Raw genomic sequence first — 23,960 nt, 5'->3', positions numbered from 1 at the left:
CTATTTTGTCGGGGAAAACAGAACATCTAAAATTAGCTCTTCAGAAAATGGTGAAAGAGAACAAACAAGGCGATCCATTAGCGCGGATGGGTTATTGGCTGGCTTGCCTCTTCTCATGGCGGCCCATTAAAAGTGGTAATGTCTGCCCGCAGCAGCGCCTGGGGAAGAAGAAGGAGGCCATGGAAGGCATATTTCACATGCATCAGACACTGGAATTAAATAGACCAATGTTCCCTAAAAAGACTGAAGTACATCTCTTTCTGATGTGCGTCCCGGGCAAAAATTCATTGATCTTAGAATGTCCCTTGGCAATTATAAAATATTAAATCCAAGTCGCACTTTTCGGCTCGGCTTAATTTTTTTTTTCCTCGCTTTTCCACTGCTTTCCATTTGACCAATTTAGAAAAAAAAGTTGGAAATGGATGGTCGTGGATAATAAAGACTGTGCCCACTTTTTAGATATCTTTTGTTATGATTCTGTATTGTTTTTGCGGGGGGGGGGGGGGGAGAAATCTCACATCATTAAACGGGATGAGGTCCCAGAAAAAAGCTCAGTCTCAGTTTAAAGTAAACTGAGATGAGTGGGACTGAAGCACACAGGGGAGTGGAATTTAAATGATATCTTTATTCCTGAAGACGAGGTCCTCCGAGCCCCTGACGCCTGTCTCAGCACTGTGGGGGTGACAAATATTTGTCAGCTGCTTTCCATTAGGTCTTCGGCCCCCTTTTGTCCCTCCGAGATTACAGAGGGGTCTACAGTTAATTGCCCGAATCATTAAATTTAACATATATTTCAATAAGTATAATCAGCCAGCTGTTTGACAAGGTACACAGTTCATTAAGTCCCCGTGCTTGTTTGTCGTTTCCCTAATTAAGATTTAGAATCGATCATTGAGTGTGTAATGTACAGTGCAGCTCGGCGTGCACGGGGACTCTCAAACGAATATGGAAAAAAAAAAAGAAATGGCATCCGCTCGCTAAAGCTTCACCATTTAGCACACTGACTGCAATGGGAATTAGACATCCTGTGCTAATTAGGGAGGCCAATTAACTGTGAAATTCAGGCATTTCTGACAAATAATCTCAGCAGAATTCAGACATCACCGTGCACATGAACATTATCAGAGCTGAATGGAGAGACTTTAAAGACTATTGGCTCCAGTGCTGTTTTAGCTGGATGTGTGTGTGTGTGTGTGTGTGTGTGTGTGTGTGTGTGTGTGTGTGTGTGTGTATTCTCAGTATTGTGTTGTTCTTGTCAGTTGGCATGCAGAATAACCAAAGATTTGACTCTTTATGTTTCTCTAAAATCAATAAATATGATGCCCTACTCTGTGTGTGTAGCAGTGGAGAACCGTACATTTTTCTCGAGTTTATTTTTATTTCTAATACTTTATAGTTTGAATTCAAATCCGAAATCATTGTACTTTAAAAACAAAGTTATCTGCATTTTCAGAAATCATTCAGTTACAGGATATACGTTAAAGTTAAAGCTAAAATATCATAATTAAATAACTGAAATCAATAGTTTTTACTCCATTGCATTTTGTCTTTGTAGATTATTTTACGACTCATAGTAACAATACAAACATACCGTATAATCAACAGTAAAGACAGTCTAGTTTTAACATCTTAAACATAATTAACACTTAATGCATCACGATTAATTCCCTATGATATAAAATACTTGTTCTGGAAGTGTTCGTTGTGCGGAATGAGTGATTTTACTTGTACTTACATGCTAGTACCACTTATATATTTCTACAGGGTGGTATAACTACCTTTTCTTTGGTTAAATATCAAGTACTTAAAGTCCACTTTTGAGTTTGTGGCTGTTCTATGTGCTAAACCATTGCATGGAGAAAAGAGGCTCTGAAATACGGGTGTAGCCTGAGAGAAGTGAATGGTAATTCTGATCTTCTGCAGGGGGGTGTCATCAGGTCTGCAGCCCGACACCTCGGTGTGTTTGCTCCGCAGCTGCCCAGCACTCGACCTCTTTCTCTGCTTTTCCCTGAAACAAAGAATCGGCATAACCGCAGAGCCTCGATGTTTCTGTGTCTCTCATTCCCATTTTTGATTCATTATCACATGTATTTTTTAGATTGCATAAATTATGTATTTTTTGGACTAATGAACGCCCTCCACTGATAGAACTTTGGGAGAGTTGTGAATTGCTGGATTTGGCCTCGATCACCCGCCTCCGTTTCCTGATTACATGTCATGCCGTGTGGTTTGGCTGGAAGAGACCCGCCTGGCCTTTTTGTCCAGAGAGCCACGAAATGTAAACACACCTCCCGGGCTGGCCTATGTCGATACACACTGTTGCTTGTTTGTGTGTGTGTGGAGGTGTGTGTGGTCTGACTCGTTGACAGCTATAAAACAGGCCCCTGCTGTCTTTATTACCTGTCTGACCGATCCCGCCTGCTTTGTTCCTGCGGTACACAGCAGCACATGTACCCGTGCTGGCGTTGGCGCTTTCCCTTCAGTCAGAGTCTTAATAGAAAGGCGCCATTGCACCGTGGAAGGCAATGGCTTTGGGTGTGTGCTGAAGCTGTTTGGATACCAGGCGGCGCCGCAGGTGTGTATGCAGGGCGCCGCTGGGCAAGTCCTGCAGCGGGCCGCCTCAGGTGCAGGAAGAATTGAGCACTTCCTTTTACAACATGTGTAATTATTATGGCAGACAAGGGTGTGGGTTTACACCGAGTCAATATGTAGATAAGCTTTGTATCCACGTACGCACACAGCTGCCTGGGAAGACGATGCTGTTGTATGTGGGATGATAAAGCAGGTTGCCAAAATGCTGTGCAGGTAGGAAGGAAGCCTTCTGGGCCTGGGGAAGAGGTGCCTGATGGGAGGAAGGGGCCTCCAGGAAAACGACAGGAAACTTTAATGAGGAACTCCTCAGCTGAGTCCAAATTTTGTGGTGCTGTCTGCCATTTTAACCCCCCCCCCCCCAACCCACCAAGACTGAACATTTACAGTGTGTTATATGATGTTAATTCTGACATGGTGGTGCCAATACTTTGGAATAATTAGACTTCTATATCTTACTCATATTTATCAACAGTCCTGGTGTTATCGGTAGTAGTAGTATCAGAAGTATAGCAATAATAGTAGTCGGGATTGAGGGAAAACATTGGTTCCTGACATAATTTACTTCCAAAAATGACTTTAAATAGCATGTATTTACTTAAAAGAAAAGCTAGATATTGCCGCTGATAGACATACATCTCACACACCTAAGGTATGTCAATTATATTGTGGGATTTGTTCAAAAATCACAGAAAATAGTAGATTTTAAAGCCATTTTGAGCATTTATTTAGTATTTCTCGAATTTGTAAACCGCAAAGTTCCGTGTTTTTAAGAAATAATAAAAGATTTTAAGTGAAAAGTGTTTACCTGTGCACATGTAGGATGAATAAATGGTATTATGTTTGCCTTTGTTTGCTGCGTAATTGCAATGAGTTGATGATTATTTTCTTTAAATATGAAACTTTATCATTTAAACCCTGCACTTTGCTTTCGTGCCATAATTCCCCAGTCTGAAATGATCCCCTCTATATACTGAATCAATCAGTGTGAGATACCAAGTGACATGTCTAGTATCTAAGTAGTCTTTGTTATCAAATATTAAAGTTAAACTGGCACATCCAAAATGAAACACTCATTTCTGGGTATGTACAGTGGGGCAAAAAAGTATTTAGTCAGCCACCAATTGTGCAAGTTCTCCCATTTAAAAAGATGAGAGAGGCCTGTAATTTTCATCATAGGTACACTTCAACTATGAGAGACAGAATGAGAAAAAAAAATCCAGGAAATCACATTGTAGGATTTTTAATGAATTCATTGGTAAATTCCTCTGTAAAATAAGTATTTGGTCACCTACAAACAAGCAAGATTTCTGGCTCTCACAGACCTGTTACTTCTTCTTTAAGAGGCTCCTCTGTCCTCCACTCGTTACCTGTATTAATGGCACCTTTTTGAACTCGTTATCAGTATAAAAGACACCTGTCCACAACCTCAAACAGTCATACTCCAAACTCCACTATGGCCAAGACCAAAGAGCTGTCAAAGGAGACCAGAGACAAAATTGTAGACCTGCACCAGGCTGGGAAAACTGAATCTGCAATAGGTAAGCAGCTTGGTGTGAAGAAATCAACTGTGGGAGCAATTATTAGAAAATGGAAGACATACAAGACCACTGCTAATCTCCCTCCATCTGGGGCTCCACGCAAGATCTCACCCCGTGGGGTCAAAATGATCACAAGAACGGTGAGCAAAAATCCCAGAACCACACGGGGGGACCTAGTGAATGACCTGCAGAGAGCTGGGACCAAAGTAACAGAGGCTACCATCAGTAACACACTACGCCGCCAGGGACTTAAATCCTGCAGTTCCAGACATGTCCCCCTGCTTAAGCCAGTACATGTCCAGGCCCGTCTGAAGTTTGCTAGAGGGCATTTGGATGATCCAGAAGAGGATCTGGAGAATGTCATATGGTCAGATGAAACCAAAATAGAACTTTTTGGTAAAAACTCAAGTCGTCGTGTTTGGAGGAGAAAGAATGCAGAGTTGCATCCAAAGAACACCATACCTACTGTGAAGCATGGGGATGGAAACATCATGCTTTGGGGCTGTTTCTCTGCAAAGGGACCAGGACGACTGATCCGTGTAAAGGAAAGAATGAATGGGGCCATGTATCGTGAGATTTTGAGTGAAAACCTCCTTCCATCAGCAAGGGCACTGAAGATGAAGCGTGGCTGGGTCTTTCAGCATGACAATGATCCCAAACACACTGCCAGGGCAACGAAGGAGTGGCTTCGTAAGAAGCATTTCAAGGTCCTGGAGTGGCCTAGCCAGTCTCCAGATCTCAACCCCATAGAAAATCTTTGGAGGGAGTTGAAAGTCCGTGTTGCCCAGCGACAGCCCCAAAACATCACTGCTTTAGAGGAGATCTGCATGGAGGAATGGGCCAAAATACCAGCAACAGTGTGTGGAAACCTTGTGAAGACTTACAGAAAACGTTTGACCTCTGTCATTGCCAACAAAGGGTATATAATAAAGTATTGAGATGAACTTTTTTTATTGACCAAATACTTATTTTCCACAATCATTTGAAAATTAATTCATTAAAAATCCTACAATGTGATTTTCTGGATTTCTTTTTCTCATTCTGTCTCTCATAGTTGAGGTATACCTATGATAAAAATTACAGGCCTCTCTCATCTTTTTAAATGGGAGAACTTGCACAATTGGTGGCTGACTAAATACTTTTTTGCCCCACTGTATATGTCAGCCTCTCACCCTGGCAGCATCATGTCGGATAAAAACACAATGACACCAGGGGGGGGTCACACATATTCACAGTCCCTTTATTTAAAGTCAAACTCCAGTCAAGTTCGTCTTTCTGGGCCATCTATATAAAACATGTGTTTCCCCAGCAGAGCCTGGATTTTAATCAGACCTGCTCTTCAGACAGACGCTTCCCTCCTCTTTCACTTAGCAGGCGCCGCATCAGGTGCACGGGGGACCACTGACGGAGCCTGTGATGGCTAAATGATGTCAAAAATGGTCCCATTTGTGTCACTTTGAGATCAAGGACCATCTCATAGTGTGAAGCCCCTCCATGCTTCTCCATCTGCATATCCACGGTGGGCCCTCGGTGCGTTGCTTTTTTCTTGTAAGTGAAATGTGTCACTGCTCATGTGAGGATATATGAGAGTGTCTGCAGAGCGGCGGGGTTCGTAGTTCGGTCTCTGAACTCATTCTGAAGTCAGAGTTGCTGCTTCTGTTATTCTAGCCGCCTCTTTTCCCCTAATTAGGCCATTTTGCGCGATGCGTCCCCCTCAGTGTGGTCATTTATGTTTCGATACCGCTCCGAACTGATTGGCTTTTGTTAACCGGTTGTTCCTGTTTGGTGTGTTTCCACAATGACATCAAAGGGCGGACCAGAAGCCTCATTTGGGCGACTTCTCCCAGCTATCCATCGGCTGCAAAAAAACACCCCGTTTGCCGGGATTATTAACTCAGTCACCAGCCTCTCATTCAACTTGAATTAAAAATTAAAAAGCGGCGCAAAATGACAGTGCCACACCACCGAAAGTAAAGTGTGCAAAAACCAACAAGGGCTCATTAGTGAGCAGTTCTGAAGACAAGCGTTCTGACTTGAGACTCATTACACTTCTCCTATTTTAACTCTAATTGGGTTCATTTTATATATGAAACGCCTTTAATATTTAATGTTGGAAAAAAAGTTCCACTTCTGATACTTTAAGTAGCCAAAGATGCTTGGCCTGTGATAATAGTCCAGGTTATCAGGGAAGCTTTTTGCTCTCCCTTTGTAGGACATTGAACGCGTCGTTTGGTGGATTATTGATTGCATCTTCAGACAAATAGAGCAGATTTATAGATCACGGCAACAGAAGCATCATCTGGACTGCTGCTGTTGTATAATTCTGGTTGTAGACAAAAGGACTTATGTTAATGTATTAGATAATACCAGCCAATATGTGAACAAAGTGCTACTACCCCTAAAATCCTATATGGTGTTGCCAACCTAAGCTACAAAGACCCAGCTATAAAAAAAATAAGCCTTTGTAGTGTTTAACAAGTTTCCCAGCTAGCCAGGCTTACAGCATTTTAATTAAACAGATTAAAAACATTGTTATGGTTTGTTCATCTGGTTGCCTTCACACAATCTTTTGTTTCTCTCAGGTTGAAAGGAAAAGAGAGCAAGAGAAAGAAAGAGAGAGGAGGAGGGGTGGGGGGGGGGGGGTAAAAAAGCCAGCATTGTGTTTCCAGGCAGGAAAGTTTGAAGTTCTTTGTTTGGGAGCAAGGTTCCGGGTGCAGCACACTGTTTAGCTCGGTGACCCTGTGACTGTCTTCTGAGGAATTGTATGAGCAGCCCTGCAGAAAAGTGCTCCAGGGTCGGCTTTCATCTCAGCAGTAACCTGTGGACTTTGAAACTCAGGGCGATGGAATTGCAGCTTTGTCAGTACACTACTAATTAGAAAATTCCTGACCTCGAGCAAGATGTTTTAATTATGTGTTGTGTCAACGAGTTTGCAGATTTAATCCACCGTTGATACACACTCAAGTGTGCAAACTGTGTCGCACATTGTAGTAGATCAAGTGGAATGGTGAAAGGGCTTTATTTTGCTCCGTCTTCCTCTGCCCCACATAGCCTTTCCTGCACCGTGTTTTGTTAAGAGCCGTCACATGCTTAAGTAGCCAAATTAGACGTGGAGTTAATGTGTTAGTTTGTGAAAAAGCTGCTCTGCTTTGCCTTGGTTTGTGGGAGGCTGAACAATGTGACAGTATTGTGCTGGGTGTGAGCTCTCTGTTGCAGTGAGTCAGTGTGAGGGAAGGCAGGAAGGGGTTAAACAGAAATTGAGCGGGGATGCTGGGGGCAGCAGTGCTGCAGAACATAGCAGTGTTCGTGCGAAGGCAAGTCATTTCCCGAAACACTGCAGACACATGGCCTGCGGCGCTCTAAAACCTTTGGAGACCAAAATGGCTTGCAGGAGTTAGAAGTAATAAGGTGTTTTTTTGCCTTCTTTCTCCTTGACTGAAATTCAGCACGGTTGCTATGCATTGCCATGGAGCTGTGTAGCTGTTTTTATGCTTTATGTGGGTATTAAGATGCTCTGCAACCGGCCGTTTTTGAGATTTGTTGTTCTTTAGCTGTGAAGCAAATGGAAGTTGTTTGTTTTGAAAGTAATTCCCTCATTTTTTTGGCCCTGATCAGAATGCTAGACCTCACCCTCATGCTTTTGTGTTTTCCCTTTTATTCTTTCTGCTGTTCCCAAAATGACAAATGAACAAAGGCATGTAGGAGACGAGAGAAAACAGATACAGCAAATGTGTTTCAATCTGCTCCAGCTTTTCTTCTGAAAGCACAGTGACAAGGGCAGCCTCTTGTTTGGGCTTTTTCACAGAGAAGGAACCTGTGATGGGAACAAAGGCCGTCTGTGTGGCTGCATGAACATAAAGCCGCAGTATTAGTCCATCATGACCTTTCTGATTATCAGCGGGCTGAACCAAAACCCTTTTCATCCTTCCCCCTGGTTCTGTTAATCTTGGCTGCCTTGTCTGCTTCAAAGAGAGGCTCCGGCATATAATCTGGCTATGTACATCTGTGAATTATTATTCTAATTCTTTATACGTTTATTAGAGCTGAATAAACTCCACATCAAATACATCACTCGGGCAATGTCAGAAAGCCCGGGGCAGATCAGCCGACATCTGTTAACTCTTTCAAAATGGCCTCATCCAGCATGTCTGTGGGCGTAGAGGAGCGAGAGAAAGGAGCGGCGAGAGAGGCAGAGAGAAAGTCTCTGTTGCTGATTAATGGCGGCCGAAAGGAGAGGCGTTTCAGGCCGAGCGTGGAGATGAAGCGGGGCCGCACTCCCACGGCTGGGCTCCACACTGTAAACATTGCGAGAGGGCCGAGGCAGCGTTCCCCGACTGAAATGCGGCGTGCAGGAGAACATGTGGGAAAGCTTTGCTTACTGCTGCATAGTCAGTCAACCAGTCAGCAAGTCCTTCAGTCTGTAAATGAGTCAGAGAGTCCGTCAGTCAGCAGCTCAGTGAGAGCGTCAGTCAGCCAGCATGTAAACCACTGTGTCAGTCAGTGAGATACTCCGAATGATGGGAGGACAATCAGAAGAGCATGCAAGCTGCTTTAAATGTCTTTCTAGACTAAAATACAACCGGATCTTCAAATCAGGGATGTTCCAAACCTACGCTTAGCTCCAGCTTCCTACACTTACTACCAGTGGCTTCCAGAATGTGCTTGTAGATACTGGTACTGGCTTACCGTGCTTTAAATAGATCAGGACCTTACTACATACAGGAAACGGTTAAAACACACACTCAGCTCTCTCTCTTCGATGTGCATTGGCCAATCAGCTCACTCCTTCCTCACTGCGAGCAGGACTCAGGTACACTTCTATAAAAAAACTTGCCAGGTTGCTATCCTGTCTCCAAAATAGTGGAACATACTCCCCATTGATATCACCAAAGATAAATGTCTGCACATCTCTCATCGCAGACTGGAAACCCTCCTGTTTCACATGCACATTGGCCGGTAAAATGTAGTAGTAAAATGTTGCAGCATTTACAATGATTTAGCTTCAGTGCACTTGAATGCAACTCTTCTCTTAATTTCTTAATGTTTTTATTCACATTTTGAATAAGGTTAGGGTTACATAACCAAATGGGATACAGTAACGACTAGTGTGCATTAAATAAAGAATACAAGAATTCAGGAAAACTAAATAACAATCCACGAAACGAAGAGAATAAGAAGACAAAGAAATCTAATCTGCAATAAAATGTAACTAACAAACACCAGCTACATCATTACCACTCATAGGTACATTAATTGTCACATCTCTTTGAGTCTTTTTTGTCAGCTCAATGCAATCTAATGTCTACCTTCCTCTGCTTCACACACATACCATCAGTATTTAGTTGCTATTTTCTACCCTGGTTTCAACTTTTGAATAAAACAAAAACTAGCACCACCTGGTTTCTTGGTTGCTTTTGCTTCACCTCTTTGTTTAGCTTGTCAACAGTCGGTCTCTGTTGTGCTATATATGTCGTCGTCCCCCCCCCCCCCACCCCTGCAGCGCAGACATCAGAGTTTAAACAAATTTTTCGGCATCAAAGTAATAACAACAAAAGGGTAATGTTGCATCATGAACAGCTTATCTGTTTCTCCACCGACGTGGGGCCGGTCCTCCAACACGAACGCTGAGCAATGTTTCCCCCCCTCAGTTTTTAGTTAACACAGTATGTTAGCTGGGGTGCCGTCGTGTGTGTGTGTGTGTGTGTGTGTGTGTGTGTGTGTGTGTGTGTGTGTGTGTGTGTGTGTGTGTGTGTGTGTGTGTGTGTGTGTGTGTGTGTGTGTGTGTGTGTGTGTGTGTGTGTGTGTGTGTGTGTGTGTGTGTGTGTCTGCAACTTTGAGGAGAGGATTGCTGAGACAGCAGGTTGGCCTGTGCCTGGCAAAGTGGGCCATTAACCCACCGCCCTGAGGTGTGACCTGGGCCAAATCCAATATTGGCTCCAGCATCAAGGCACAGGTGCCACTCAGGGTTCAAAGCCACAGATCAGCAAGAACCCCCCCCCCCCCCCAAACCAACACCACCAATCGCTCCGACCCCCACCGACCCCCTTTCCCTTTCTCAAACAATAAAGGAATGAATGTAAATTCCTCAAGACACCTACATTCATCGGTGCTGCCTCTGCACAATTCAGGACAGGGAGTCAAAAGTAGAGAGGGAGGGAGAAAGAGACAGAGGGGGAGGGACATACATTATTAATTGAGAGTAAATTTAGCAAAACGGGATTTCATTTTAGTCCTCTGAAGCTCGAGGTGATTGTTGCTGGTCATCGGAGAGATGAGAACATGAAAGTGTGACCTTCCGCCTTTGTCCTTCGATCCGGAAATTCAGATTTCCTCCAAGAATTCTAGACGGATGAGATGTCCAAACATGGCGCTGTAACACAAAACACTACATAGAGCAAGTAGTTCTGGATGTCTGCGAAGTTCAGGGGCATTTCTTTATATTTTTAGAGACATTTTTCTATATTTCTTTAGGGGTTTGGGGTTTATGTTTCTATTTATTGCGTGGTATTTTTTGCATATTATTGGTGGTGGGCGTGCACTGGAGTTTGGGGCGGAGCAAGTGGTTCTTTAACCGGGCTGCACTCACCTGTGGTTTTGCATGGAAAGAGAGGGGGAGAGTTGGGAGGCTAAAACTTTCTATTCATACAGAAATTCTGCAACATTTTTCCACCGCAATATCCTAAACCATCAGTGATTGAAGCACTTGGATATATTGTATTTGCCCTCGTTTTTTCTACAGTAAATATTCAAAAGAAACGGAAGGAGTGGAGCAATTGTTTGAGCGTGTCAAGGTCTTTATCTTCCCGTATTTAGCCCGTTGCGGCCGCTTTGATGATGTAGTTTCGACTATGGACACCACGCAAAAAAGTGTAAAAACACAAGTTCATCCGTGACTTCTACTCCTGTTTGGTTAACGTTAGCCAAGCTGTTTTAACACACTCCGCCTTTTTAAACACTGTGTTCGTCCGCACAAGTACTACAGTAAGAACATGTAATAAGACAAATACTAGGAAACGCCAGACTTGTCTTTGTTTATTGAGTGTGTGTTGTCGAGTGAATAATGATCTTACAGGTACATTATTTTACCCTGCTGCCATTAAATATGAGATGTGCTATCAAAGTCAGGTTAGCACTTTGGGTAAAACATAGGTAGCAGATTACTGGTGAACTTTGAGAGGAGCTTCATTTTTATTTTTCCCTGGTCGCTTTAGATTTCAGGATCCTTTAGTTAGGTTTCTTTTTAATGTATCTGTTCCTAACATCCTTAGCCTTTGGATAGTCTTGTTTCTCTGTCAGAAAATGGATAAATGAAATCAATTGATGGATAACCTCCCGCTTGTTAGTAACCCTATCACATTAATGTTGCTTATACCATCTGGGAGATGTGGCACACCACCTGACCGGAGGCTTTATTCTTTGTCTTTCTCCCACTACCTTTCAAGCTATTTACTAAACAATAGTTCACTATGTTTAGTAGATTGGTATATTTGGAAGTATTATATTTTATTCTGTATATTTCATAGATACTCCTTTGAATAAATGTATTTTTTTTACTGAGTATAAGTTCAAAAAGCTCTTTATTTTTCTCATACTTCCCGTGCTGCATCACCTTTTTTAAAAAAATAAATCTGCTCTGAATATGATAGCTGGCTGGCTCTTTTGTGATTGGTCAACCGCTTAGAGATGTCCCGCCCCTTACACATACAATATGCACTTTGTATGGAAGCAAGTTTTAACCCTTTATATGATTTAAGAAAACTATGCATTTTGTGTAAAGTTCCTGTGAAACACCGGCCTGCTACTCCGGGAAAATCATATGACCATGACTTGAATTCTGTTGACTCATGGTTGGACCATTTATACAGAAGTTTTTGTTATTAACACAAGCATTTATTTGCCAGATTCCCGAGTCAAAATGGGCATATGTGTAATCTGTTTGCCGACATCTGTCACACAACAGTCTATTATCCTAATTGTTATCTCCGCAAACACACTCCGGCGTTCTGTCTTTATGAACATGTGCGTGCGTGCGTGCGTGCGTGCGTGTAAAACCATGAAACATGTAACGATGTGTAAAGTCATGTGTCATGTATGTCAACAAAAACGTGGCTGAAGACCAGAGCCGGGAAAGAGACATTATTACAGACAACCTCCTCTCCTCAGGATCCATCCCTCTCTGTTTTTCTCTCTGTCCCTCCCCCCCCCCCCCCCCCCCCCCCCCCCCCCCCCCCCCGCTCCCAACAAGTCAGATGTCTGAAGAGATGTATCGAAGTATCCCTGTGCGTTCTGTACGACGGATATGTCATATGACATAATGCCTCGGAGCGGCCGTCACAGATAAAATGACAGATGCTGTTTCTTGCCTCATGGATCTCTCTCGGCCACGCTGATTCTGAGTCTTCTTTTTAGAGTTGGCTTTAGATTTCAGGCTCATTTTAGTTATATTTTGATATTTTAAAAATGTATTTGTTGTGTCTTATTACCTATTTGCACTATACAGATTATTAATAATAATAAGCTTTATTTTACAGCGCTGTTCAAGCATCAGGTGCAGCTCATAGTGCTTTAAAAAGGCACACATCACGATTTAAAACAGCAAAAAGAAAAGGTTTATAAGAGTTTGACACTTTAAGAGGCACAGCAGTAAAAGGTATGATAATAAAAAATGAAACACAAGGAAATGGTGAAATAAAGGAAGAGAAAATCAATAAATAGGATAAAATATAAAATACATATTAAATAAAATAATAAAAATGTATTAAAAACCCAAACAAGACATAAATAATAGAAATAATAATATTAATAAAAGTCAGTTGATTTAAACACAGTCAAATAAATAATACAAGTCAAAAGCTATAAAATAAAATAAAACAATATAAAAAGAACCGAATATTTAAAGGGACGAAAGACCCTTTAAAAGATGAGTGTCGCTAATAAAAAGCCAATTTAAAAAGATTTAAATGTCCGCTGAGTCGGTATCTCTGATATTTCCTGATGTTCCACAGTTTGGGAGCGTAGTGGATAAAAACAGCCTCACCCATTTTACTTTTAGGGACTTGGGGAATGTTTAAAAAGCCAGCTGAAGATGACCTCAGGGCTCGTCCAGGGACATCAAATGATAGTGAATCGATGAGATATTATGACGTACTTTGAGGGGCTATCCTTCAGATAATTGGATAATTGATAAATGTATGATAACCTCTCCAAATATTGGCAACTTCCATCATTTACGAGTACATTTTGTTGCACACACCCTGACTTAAACCTCCAAAATTCTCCCTTTTGCCTCTCAGTGTCACCCTACAACGCAGCCATCTTGTTCCTTATCGAGCGACGGGGAAAGTGTGGTGGTTGATGCCTCGCTTTCCCCTTTTTTTTAACTGACACTCAGCCATCTGCTTTGTTTAGCGTCGGTGTTTACCCCTCCCTCCTCCACAACATAATTTCCTGCGTGTGCTGGCGATAGGTCTCCATAGAAACCGACAACAACAACAACAACAACATAACCGTGTCTGTGTTTGCTGGCATGTGGAGGGCATATAAAGACGGAGAGCGAATTCCTGGACTGACCTTTCTGTCTGTATTCGGATCACTTACGGCTGCCTTTGTCCCCGAAGGGTGTGATGCATTCTGGGAAATGTGGCACACTACCTGACCAGAGATATCTGGCTTTATTGTTTGTTTTCCTCACACTACCTCACAGGATATATTTTAGTTTCAAGCTACTGTACCCCATTTTTGGAATGTATATAGTTCACTCTTTCATTTGACTGGTATATTTGGAAGTAGTCTAATTTATTCTGTATATTTATATTATACTAATCTAAATAAAAGTATTTTTGGCTGCAAATTTGGTCTTTTTAAAACCTTTCATTTCTATTTTTTATCATTTATTTTTTAATTTAATTCAATTGTTAAGCTTTTTTAAAGATTTTGAAAATTGACGGTCAAAATGCTTCTGTGACAAAACAATTTCCCAACTTGGGATAAATAAAGTATATCTATCTACCATCCACTCCTGCCTGTGGCTACCGCTGCCCATCCGTCCAGGTGGATGCATGGCTTTGATTGGTTCAGTCTGTCGCCCTGTCTACTTGTGAGTGGCAGTAATTGGCATGGCAGTAGGCAGGCCCATCTTTCACATGTGGTCAGCCGTCATCGCCCTGATTGGGCCGGGATCGCTCCCCCAAAGTGAGGGCTGGTGATCCCTGGGGGCGGGGCATAGAGAGCCTGTTAGCATGTCAACATGTTAGCATAACTGACCAGAGACCAGTGCTGGACTGGGATAGTTAATGCCTGGGAATGCACCATCAGCCAAATACAACGTCCAAACATTTTAACCAGTTGCCCTATAATGCAAATTTACAACTTCATATTTGTATTTGGTCTCCCTGCTTTAATGTTCGAACAGCTCTTTATTCTTCTCATACTGCCTGTGCTGCAGCACCTCTTTTCACCCTCTGTCTGAAACCATAGCCAAGTCTGCTCTGATTGGTTAGCTGGCCGGCTCTGTTGTGAGTGGTAAGTTGCTTAGAGATGTCCCGCCCCTTAGCCTATCAAGTACAATGCGTTGGAGCGCTAGCTAATAGCAGCTAACATTCATAGATGCTAGTTTAAGACACACAATGCCAAGAACAATTGATATGATTAGGAAACTCTACATGTTGTGGAAGTATCTGTTTACCACTGGCCTGATACTTCTAACCAATCACTGATCATGATCATTTAATCAGCTGATAGCATTGTGTGGTCTACTGTAGTTGAGCTTCAGTGTCCTGGGTACTCTCACTCACCATGCTGGGGTCAGAGAGTGTACAGAAGGAAACTTGAGACAAAGCTCAGTCATAGTGTACACAAAGACAAGCACACGAGGGGGCGGCTGCTGGAGGGACTTTGGTTTTTTGTTCTTGTAAATCCATAGCCGTCATATGTTTGCAATTAAAGCCCGTCTGTACTGTGTGTTTACAGAGCGGTGCAATCAATGTAATTGTGAGAGGGTGTTCCTGACTGAGACGTCTGTCTTATTTCTCTCTGCCTGGGTTCAAGTGGATGGATTGTTGTTCCCAGTGTTTCTCATTTCCAAATGTAAATGCATCCCTTGATTTGTATCAGCCACTGTATACACGGCTCATTTTTCCTGGATCAAATACAAACAACCAGGGCTCCATTTCAAGAGTCAGACGTCAGCTCAGATCTGTGTCAGCAGCGTTGTTCAGTCGGAGGGAAATCTGTTCACACAGGATCTAAAAACGTGGATCAAGCTTAAATAAAAATCATAGTGTCCCTTTACTTTTCTCAGGCTTTAGTTTGTTAAAAAAAAGTTCTGCACCTGAAGATCTGAACGTTATTACAGCGTTTGATCTCGCTCTGCAAGAGGCATAACTTGCTTAATTGGAGGTGTGTACTTTGCTGAGGCCACAGCATTCCTTACTATTGAAACTGTCAATGTGTTAGCCATTCAACAACAATTACTTCATTTATAGGAAATGGGAAACATTGTTTTGTACTCACTTCTGAACTGTTTTTTTTCTATGTTTCACCATGGAAACTAAACCTGCGGCTGTGCCACAGAGACAAAGCATTTTTTTCTTCCTCTGAAGGCAAACTGAGGACAAAGTGCCTGGAAGAGAGGGCGAAATAAATCTGCTCTATTAATGAGAAATTGAAATTAGCAAAACCCAAACAAGGAACCAGTCATTTGATATTTCTGATAAAGAGCGTAAGCACAAAGGCGTGATACATGCCGGCACGTCCTCAGAGAGAGGTTGCTACAGTCATCCGTCGCAGAGCAGTGGGATGTTTCTGAAGGTCCCTGAACCATTGTTGATCACTGCTGTGATTCAAATCAAGCACCTGGGTTTCTGCACAGCTTCAAATTAGTGTAATTAATCTATTTCCAAAGTTTATTTTATGTCATGCCACAAGCTCTGAGGCACAGCATCGCCTTTTTTCCTAAATGCTAACACCAGCATGCTAACATGTTTGTAGTGACAGTGCTAACTGATGCTAAGCATGTTCAGCGGCTCATTCTGCACGTTAGCATGCTAATGCTAGCTCAATATAAAGTACATCTTAGGTGGAGGAGATGCCATTCTCTTGCACAATTTTATTTCAAGTCTGTTATTCCGTTCCTTATTTCTATTTGTTTTGTGTCGTATTTATATTTATGTTGCATCTTTGGAGGAACCTGGGACTTTTTATAATACTCTGTCTACTCTGTAGCTACTTTTCACATGACAATACAATCTTATGTACATTTTATTACGACGTCATCTCGCTGCTGTGTTTCTATGATTTACTTTACAAAGATGTCTTCTTAATCAACCAAGTTTGAAGTCTTTTCCATGGACAATCTGTTGATATAGAGTCAGGTTTTATGACTAGTGTCTTTTTTCTTTGTAAGCTCAAACATGGCAAATATCCGTTAACCAAAGGGCTCGATTGGATCAAGTCTGACATTTTTCTTGCCTCACAGCAGCTCCATTTACAACATCAACAAGGACAACAATTAGGACATGAAACAGGAAAACAGACATTTAATTTGACATTACAGTCACTGAATATGATATTATCCAGACCCTTTAGTATACTTTTGATACAGGATTTAAGTCTGTATTTGATTTCAAGAATTCAGTCTAACTGTATTCATTTGTGGGACCCTGTACCTCGTATTTATTGGTAAAAATTCCGATTGATTCATATAGTCTCTCAGTATAAAATGTGAAGTGGTAGTTATAAGAGAGGTTCAACAGAAATGTGCAAAATATACAGATGAATGTGGATTTACAGTGTGGAATATATGGGATGACTCATAGAATATGACACATGCAAACAAACTGAACCTAGGTTGAACACTTTTCAAGGTTAATTTTAGTGCAATAATAACCCTTGAAAACAATGGATTCCTGAATGTAAAGGAACCAGTGTGAAGTACCCCATCTCACCCTGTGCCCTCTGTCTTGTCTTGCAGGTGTCAGGCAGCTCGGCGGGCTCCCCGGCCGGCTCCTCCGCCCCGTCCACCTCATCGCGTCAGTACGCACGGCAGCGCATCACACGCGTCAACCTCAGGGATTTAATTTTCTACATGGAGCAGGAGAGAGAGACCGCCCACTCGCTTCTCCTCTACCGCGCCCTGCTCAAGTAGCCTCAACCTCCCCTCCACCCCTCCTCCCCCCTGCCACGTGCCTTCAGATCAGGTCTAATGTTTCAGCTCCGTGTCTCCATGTGTGCTGTAGTGACGTTTCATGTAGCTTTTATTAAGAAGAGAGAGAGACAAAAGACCGAGAGAAAACATACAAAAATAAATCCATGTTTTAGATTCACAATGAGTAGGTAGATCATTGAGTTTAAAGGCCATGCTACGGTGGCAGACAGGTGCAAACGCACTACAGAGCGGGAAAAAAACGTCCATTAGGAGAAACATGCTGCAGTTTCAAATATCAAAACACTTATGTGCCAAAACACGTGCAAATTAAAAACATGTTCACCAACTTTGAGTTCACATGCGCAGCGTTTACTACGAAACGCTAATCAAACTACAAATACAAAGCTTTGTATTTGTAGTTTGATTAGCGTTTACTACGAAACGCTAATCAAACTACAAATACAAAGCTTTGCAAGATGCTCAAAACACAACGGGAAGCAGGGGACGTTAATAAGTGACGCACACACCTGGGACCGGTTGTCCAACTGTCTCTGTTGTGTTTCAAACTTAAACGTATTTTGTCAGTATGTGTGAGATGACTAGGTTAGCTACGTTAGCTCGCTAGCTTACAGCAGATCTGCAATAATATCGCAAAGAAGCATTTGATCAATATGTTAAAAATAAGCCAATGAAACATACATTTTAAGTATGTTTCCAGTAAGAGTGACAGTTGGCCAACTTTAAAAGCTCTGAACGTCAACAAGCGCTCTGTGCGTCACTTTTGGTGTCGCTGTTTCCGTTGCGTCTTGCGCTTCTTGCAGAGTTTCGTTTATGCAGTTCTCTTAGTAAACGTTGCACATGTTTTATCAGGTTGGTGAAGCTGTTTCTCCATTTGCTCGGTTTTTGCACATTTGTGTGTTTTTATTTGCATTGTTTTTAAGACTGGAGCACGTCTCTCTAAACGGAAATAGTTCTTTGGGTCGTTGCATCACGTTTGCACCTGTCGGCCTCCGTACAAACCAAATTCTTTGTGTTGGATTTGTCACAGGAAGAAAAGGGGCTTTAAATGTTGCGGGACTCAAACCAAGACCTGTTCGATTTTCTTTTTTTTTACGTCGTTGGCAGCAGCTTCAATAAACCACGTCAGAGTAAGGATTATTTTGGCCGAGACAAATATACTCATCACCTCGATACAGCCTCCGATATTCTCCACCAGCTGCTGAACGTAGCTTCACTCACTAAATAAGAGACTTACGAAACGATAGGATTCCAAACAACAGCACCACGTCTATCTACTGTAGGTGTAAATACAGCTAATTGAATTATTTTACAGTGTGTATATTTTTGGTCACGTCATCTCTGTAGGAAGAGGAATAACCCCCGTGTGTCGGTATTATTGAGCCTGATGTTTTGTAAGATGAGAATTAGACTGTGGTTATGAGACAAAGACCCCGTGCCCTTTCTGAAAGAGGTCATTCAACTAAATTATGATCACTCTATGAGACAAGTTTCTGATTGGTCACCCTTGTCAGTATATTTTGATTTACCCTCACTTAATGTGAACTGTTTGTAGGACTAGATGTTGTCTTGCTCAGCTCTTCAAACACTTGCCTAGTTTGGTTTTATTGTATGAACCCTCAGATCAAAAAAGCCATTCCTTTATCTTTTCCTCTCACCCACCTACCTGCACATAATTGGCATTTAATTAAAAATATCAGCTCTTTTTTCAATGATGTGTCCTGAAGTCCGCTTGAACCCCCTTCCTACTTTGGTAAAGACTGAATGAACAAAGCACTTAATGTTGTTGTTTATTTTGATCCCAAATTAAATTTCACTGCTGTAAATTAATATTTAACTGTAGAAGGAAGAAGTTGTTTCCAGCCTGAAATTAATTTGTACATTTAATCCCAATCTGTTTCTATGTTTGTATAACTGACTGAAGACTAAAGGAAGGGCCTGTTTTCACACGTCGTCTTTTTTTGTCGCCTTTTTTTTTTATCGTATTACGTAATCATGTCAACCATGTACTTTATGTTTTATTTGTATTTAACTAAATCTCTTGGCCTCTATGCAGCTTTTTCTTGTCAAATTTATTTAAATATTAGTGACATTTTTGAACAATTGTCGTACATTTCGACAGCACTTTTTTTACCCGACAACTCGAAGCTGTCACTGTAACATAATAGCAAAGAATTATTCATTTGAAGTCAAACAGCGTTGCCAACTTCTGACAAAAGGTGGTTATTTTTAACAATTAATATATTTTATTTTCATTAATTCCCCCTTTTTTTGATTGGCTTTTTAGCTCAACATTCATATTTTCTATCCACAGAATACCATGTTTTAAAAACAAGCACAACAATGTTTATTGTGGTGAGAAAGGAAAGATTTTATCCGTGATTTCTATCGTTTCCGTTTCACAGGAAGACATTTCTACGATTATTATTACAGCTTTTTAGCCAAAATATTAGGACAATATTACTCATGTAAACAGACGGGGAAAAAACATTTCAATGTAAGGATGATTTGTAAATATTGTTTACAAAACTATGTGTTTATTAGAACCACCTTATTTTTGGTAAACTCTTGTACATATCTTGAGAATTTCCTGTTTGTGTGAAAAACAATACTGATGTATTTGTACCTATTTTGTAAAGGAATAAATAAGCTGTTTACTAAACTGAGCAGATGCTGACTCTGTCCTTTTCTTATTGTGTTTGTGTTTCACTGAACGCACATTAGAAATGACCTGTGGGACGCTTAACAGGTGGATAGTAATGAAGTACATTTACTCATCATACTTATGGTCAATTTTGAGGTACTTCATACTTCATTTTGGAGGGAAATACTATACTGTATATTTATCCGACAACTTCAATTACTCGTTACTTTACAGATTAATATTATTAGGTAATACAACATATAAATCGACTAACAAATAAATAATATAAGTTAAGATCTAAACTTAATACAATGAACTCCCCCTATGGACATCCAGTAATTGAATATATACATGATTCAGAAATGGGCCATAATAACTATTTTTAATTGTGTACTTCAGTATATTTTAATTCTAATCATTCTGTTTTGTTACCTAAACAGAATTTTAAATACAGAACTTTTATTCGTATTTTTGCAGTTTTATTGCAAGTTTTACTCAGTAATGGAAGACTCAGATGTTTACTGAAAGTCATAATACCACGTTGTAGAAATACTCCGTCACAAGTACAATTACTGTATTCAAAATGTTACTCAAATACAGAAGTATGAGCATGAAAATATACTTAAAGTACACAAAGTAAAAGTACTCATTATGTATAACGGATATCATATCACTGGATTATAGTTAAAGAAAATCATTTAAATTCTGCAGCTGGTAAAAGTGGAGGTACATCTAATGACTTGTAACACTGCCAGGTATTTTAGTCCTTAATAGTACGTCATAATTCACTCGAATCGTTATAATAAAAATACTGTGATAAAAAATGACCTGCAAAAAAACTTCGTGGACTAAAAAGAACAAAATCTGCCTCTGAATGGAGTACAAGTATGAAGCAGCACCTAAATCTAAAAGTACTCATCATCCAAAGTGACCATCTTTTTTAATCATGTATATATTACAGGGATACAATTATTGATCTATTATTGTGTTGAACATTTTAAATGGTACAGCTGGCAAAGCAGGGCATGCCTTTAATAGCCTCTAATAACGCCAAGTATCTTAATCCGAAATGGAGCATCATGCTGTATCAGGTGATGTGTTTTTGTATTAATACAGTACATGCACTTCTCCCTCCTTTGAAACTCAACAGGACTAAAGAAATGTAATGTTTTCTGGAAGATGACTTCCTAACTGAGCAGCACTTTCCCTCTTTTTACTCCTCACTCTCTGAAAGGAAACGCTGTTATCTTTTTGCGAGACAGTTTTACTAAAGTCAACCTCTTATTCAGCCGTCTTCATTTCCACTTCTAACATTGCACATGCTAAGTACAAGCGCCGCTGCTCCACTATGAAAAGTCCCCCTAGGTTTCTGCTGCTAATTAAGGAGAAGCATTTTCAGAAAAGACCAAACTGTTTAACTCGGTGCAAAATATTGGAGTTTTGGAGCTTATTGGTTTTTTTCAAGATCTCTGCCTATTCCTCAGTCCCTCTGGAGCTGCATCCCGCTGATCTGGATTCAGCCCCGCAGACCTGACCGCTCTGCACAAATAAACGGAGAGAGCCCCACATATGGAACTGTAAACTGGGGAGATTTTACAGATTGGATCAGTTCAAATACAGGACATTAAGGGATGCATTTACTGAATACAGCAGCCACATACATGCTGAGATTCAGTGGGCTTTAATTAACGCTGTGAGGGTGTAAGGACAGGGCGTATCATTTTATGTACAAACTGTAAAGCCTCTGAGATAAATGTGATATTTTTTATATTGGGCTATATGAATAAAACGTTATTGACTGGTTAATTTGTTAATTGACTGATTTATTGATTGGTTGATTGGTTTGTTGATTGGTTGATTGGTTGATTGGATGTGCAGTGGTGGAAGCGTGTAAAGCGTGTGTGCATTTGTTTTGGTAATTGTAATAAAATTAATTAGCTTTTTATCCCAAAGCGTTAAGTAGCCCAGTTCCTTTAACTGAAATTAGAAAAACTACGGTCTTTGAACACCTCTTTGGAAGTTACAGTCCTTAATTGAAAATGTTACTTAGTGGAAGTACAGAAGCACTCAATTTCAAAACGTACTTCAATTATCAAGAGTAGAAGTACTTAATCTGCAGAATGGCTCTTAAATCTTAAAGAATATTATTGTTTTGGCTACCAACTAATGCATTTCATGGTGTATTAAGTCAATATTGAGCCAACTTTTGTTACTTTTTTAATACTTAAATGTATTGGACTAAAAAGTACTATATTTACCTCCAAAGCAGAGTATAGAATTCAATGGAAAAATACTCTATGGTATTAAAATACTCCATTATAAGTAAAAGTCCGCCATTGAAAAGGTTGAGTTAAGAGGAAATAAAGAAGTATATTCATTAAAATGTACATTAAAAGGACTCTTAGCTCTTTTACATTACTATAGAATATTCAGATTTTATTTCCAACAAATGCACGTCTTATCATTTCACTATTTGTTAATGTTGAGCCAATTTAGTAACTTTAAATACTGGGTACATTGGTAGTACAGCATGTCATACAAGCATATGTGAAAGATAGCAAGTAAATATGAATGTCGAATAAATGTAATGGAGTAAAAAGTACAATATTTGGTTTGAAATGTAGTAGAGTAGAAATATAAAGTAACATAAAATGGTAAATACTGAAGTAAAGTACAGAACAGTTAGTCAAAATAGTACAATACTTGATTAAATGTGCTTTAGAACATCATCTTCAACCCCAAAAATCACCAATTAAAGCTAAGCTATGCAGTTTTTATGACAGAAGTGAATGCTAAAACTGAGCCTGATTTATTTTTCCTCTCCAAAAGGTAACTGGAAGAACGTGAAGGCAAAGAGACACCGGTCAGGTATACATCAGTACATCCTTTTATTATCGCAAATATGCAAGAAAAGTCAAATGGAGACACTGTAAATGAACACATGCCCTTTAATACCACAGTCTAATTGTTTTAAACACTTTAAATAATATACATTTGCACCTTATTATACCCTTTGAAATGTTTTTAATCCATATGTACACAATGTAATGCTGTTGAATTATTTCCATTCTTTTTTTTTTCCTTTGTGACGAGGACTTTAGAGGTCTCTTAAAAACGAGGGTCCCGTTTGAAACCCAGAGTCCTGATAATTCAATATACAATAACTGTACAACTGACCCGCCTCAGAGGTGGAGTGAATGCTATTTTTTTTAAAGTGGCTGAAACACTGACCAGCACTTCATCGAAAATGTTTGAACAAGTCTCTGAAGTGTTTTCTTAGCTTTGTAGTTATTTATACGCGGAGTCAAAAAGGGGGCCTCCGAGGTTTGGTTATTGCAGACAGAAACTCAAAAAACTGCATTTTTTCGTTCCTTTTTCTCACTTTCTGTGCCGCCATTTATGATTTTATTCTAATTCTTTTGTGACTCCTCATTGCAACATGAGTGAGTAAACATGCCTTTGTTTCCTTCCACCCTAAAAAAAAGAAAAAAGAAAAGGTCATTCCTGCAGATGTTTGGTATCTCAACTCCACGTCTTTTCGAGTTTCCCACACCCAAGTGGGTCAAAGATCTCGGGACCAGGAGCTGTATGGTAGCTTCTGCTCACATTTGACTGAACACCTCTTTAAAAGCTTGTTTCATGATGTTTGTAATTGCAACATCAGTGAGAAAACATGCCCTTTTCTTCCCTCCCTCCCTTAAGGAAAAAGAAGGTAATTCCTGCACATGTTCGGTTTTAGTCTCAACTCTGATTCCTGGTTTTTGATGACACCCAACTGGGTCGAAGATCAGCAGCTGTACAGTAACTTCTGCTCAGATTTGACTCATCAGTTTGCTTCGTTGCCGTGTGGTCCAACAGAGTAGGAGGGCGATTTTTTTTTTGAGAAACCAGGGCATGGGGATGACACAGCAGCAGGGGGTGCAAGCCGAGTTTTCTACTGGCACTGATGCGCTTGGGAGCCTTCGGGGGAGGCGGAGAGGGGGGGGGTGGCTAGAGGATCGCTGTGAAGAGCCCAACATGCCTC

General features: G+C 40.6%; 1 protein-coding gene across 5 annotated transcripts in view; it reads left to right on the top strand.

The window, feature by feature from the left end:
• Nucleotides 1–17,678, top strand: part of LOC134863758 (transcription initiation factor TFIID subunit 4) — a 93,846-nt gene extending 76,168 nt beyond the window's left edge. For all 5 annotated transcript variants that reach the window (XM_063882423.1, XM_063882422.1, XM_063882420.1 and 2 more), the window contains one exon: nucleotides 17,101–17,678. In XM_063882423.1, the coding sequence (XP_063738493.1) occupies nucleotides 17,101–17,390 (290 nt within the window). In that variant the 3' untranslated portion in view covers nucleotides 17,391–17,678. The remainder of the gene's footprint in view (nucleotides 1–17,100) is intronic.
• The last annotated feature ends 6,282 nt before the right edge of the window (nucleotides 17,679–23,960 follow it).

This window comes from Eleginops maclovinus, chromosome 4, assembly GCF_036324505.1.
Source record: "Eleginops maclovinus isolate JMC-PN-2008 ecotype Puerto Natales chromosome 4, JC_Emac_rtc_rv5, whole genome shotgun sequence".
Taxonomy (NCBI): Eukaryota; Metazoa; Chordata; class Actinopteri; order Perciformes; family Eleginopidae; genus Eleginops; species Eleginops maclovinus.
The sequence above is the reverse complement of the archived record's forward strand: the minus strand, read 5'-3'. Positions and strand labels throughout refer to the sequence as shown.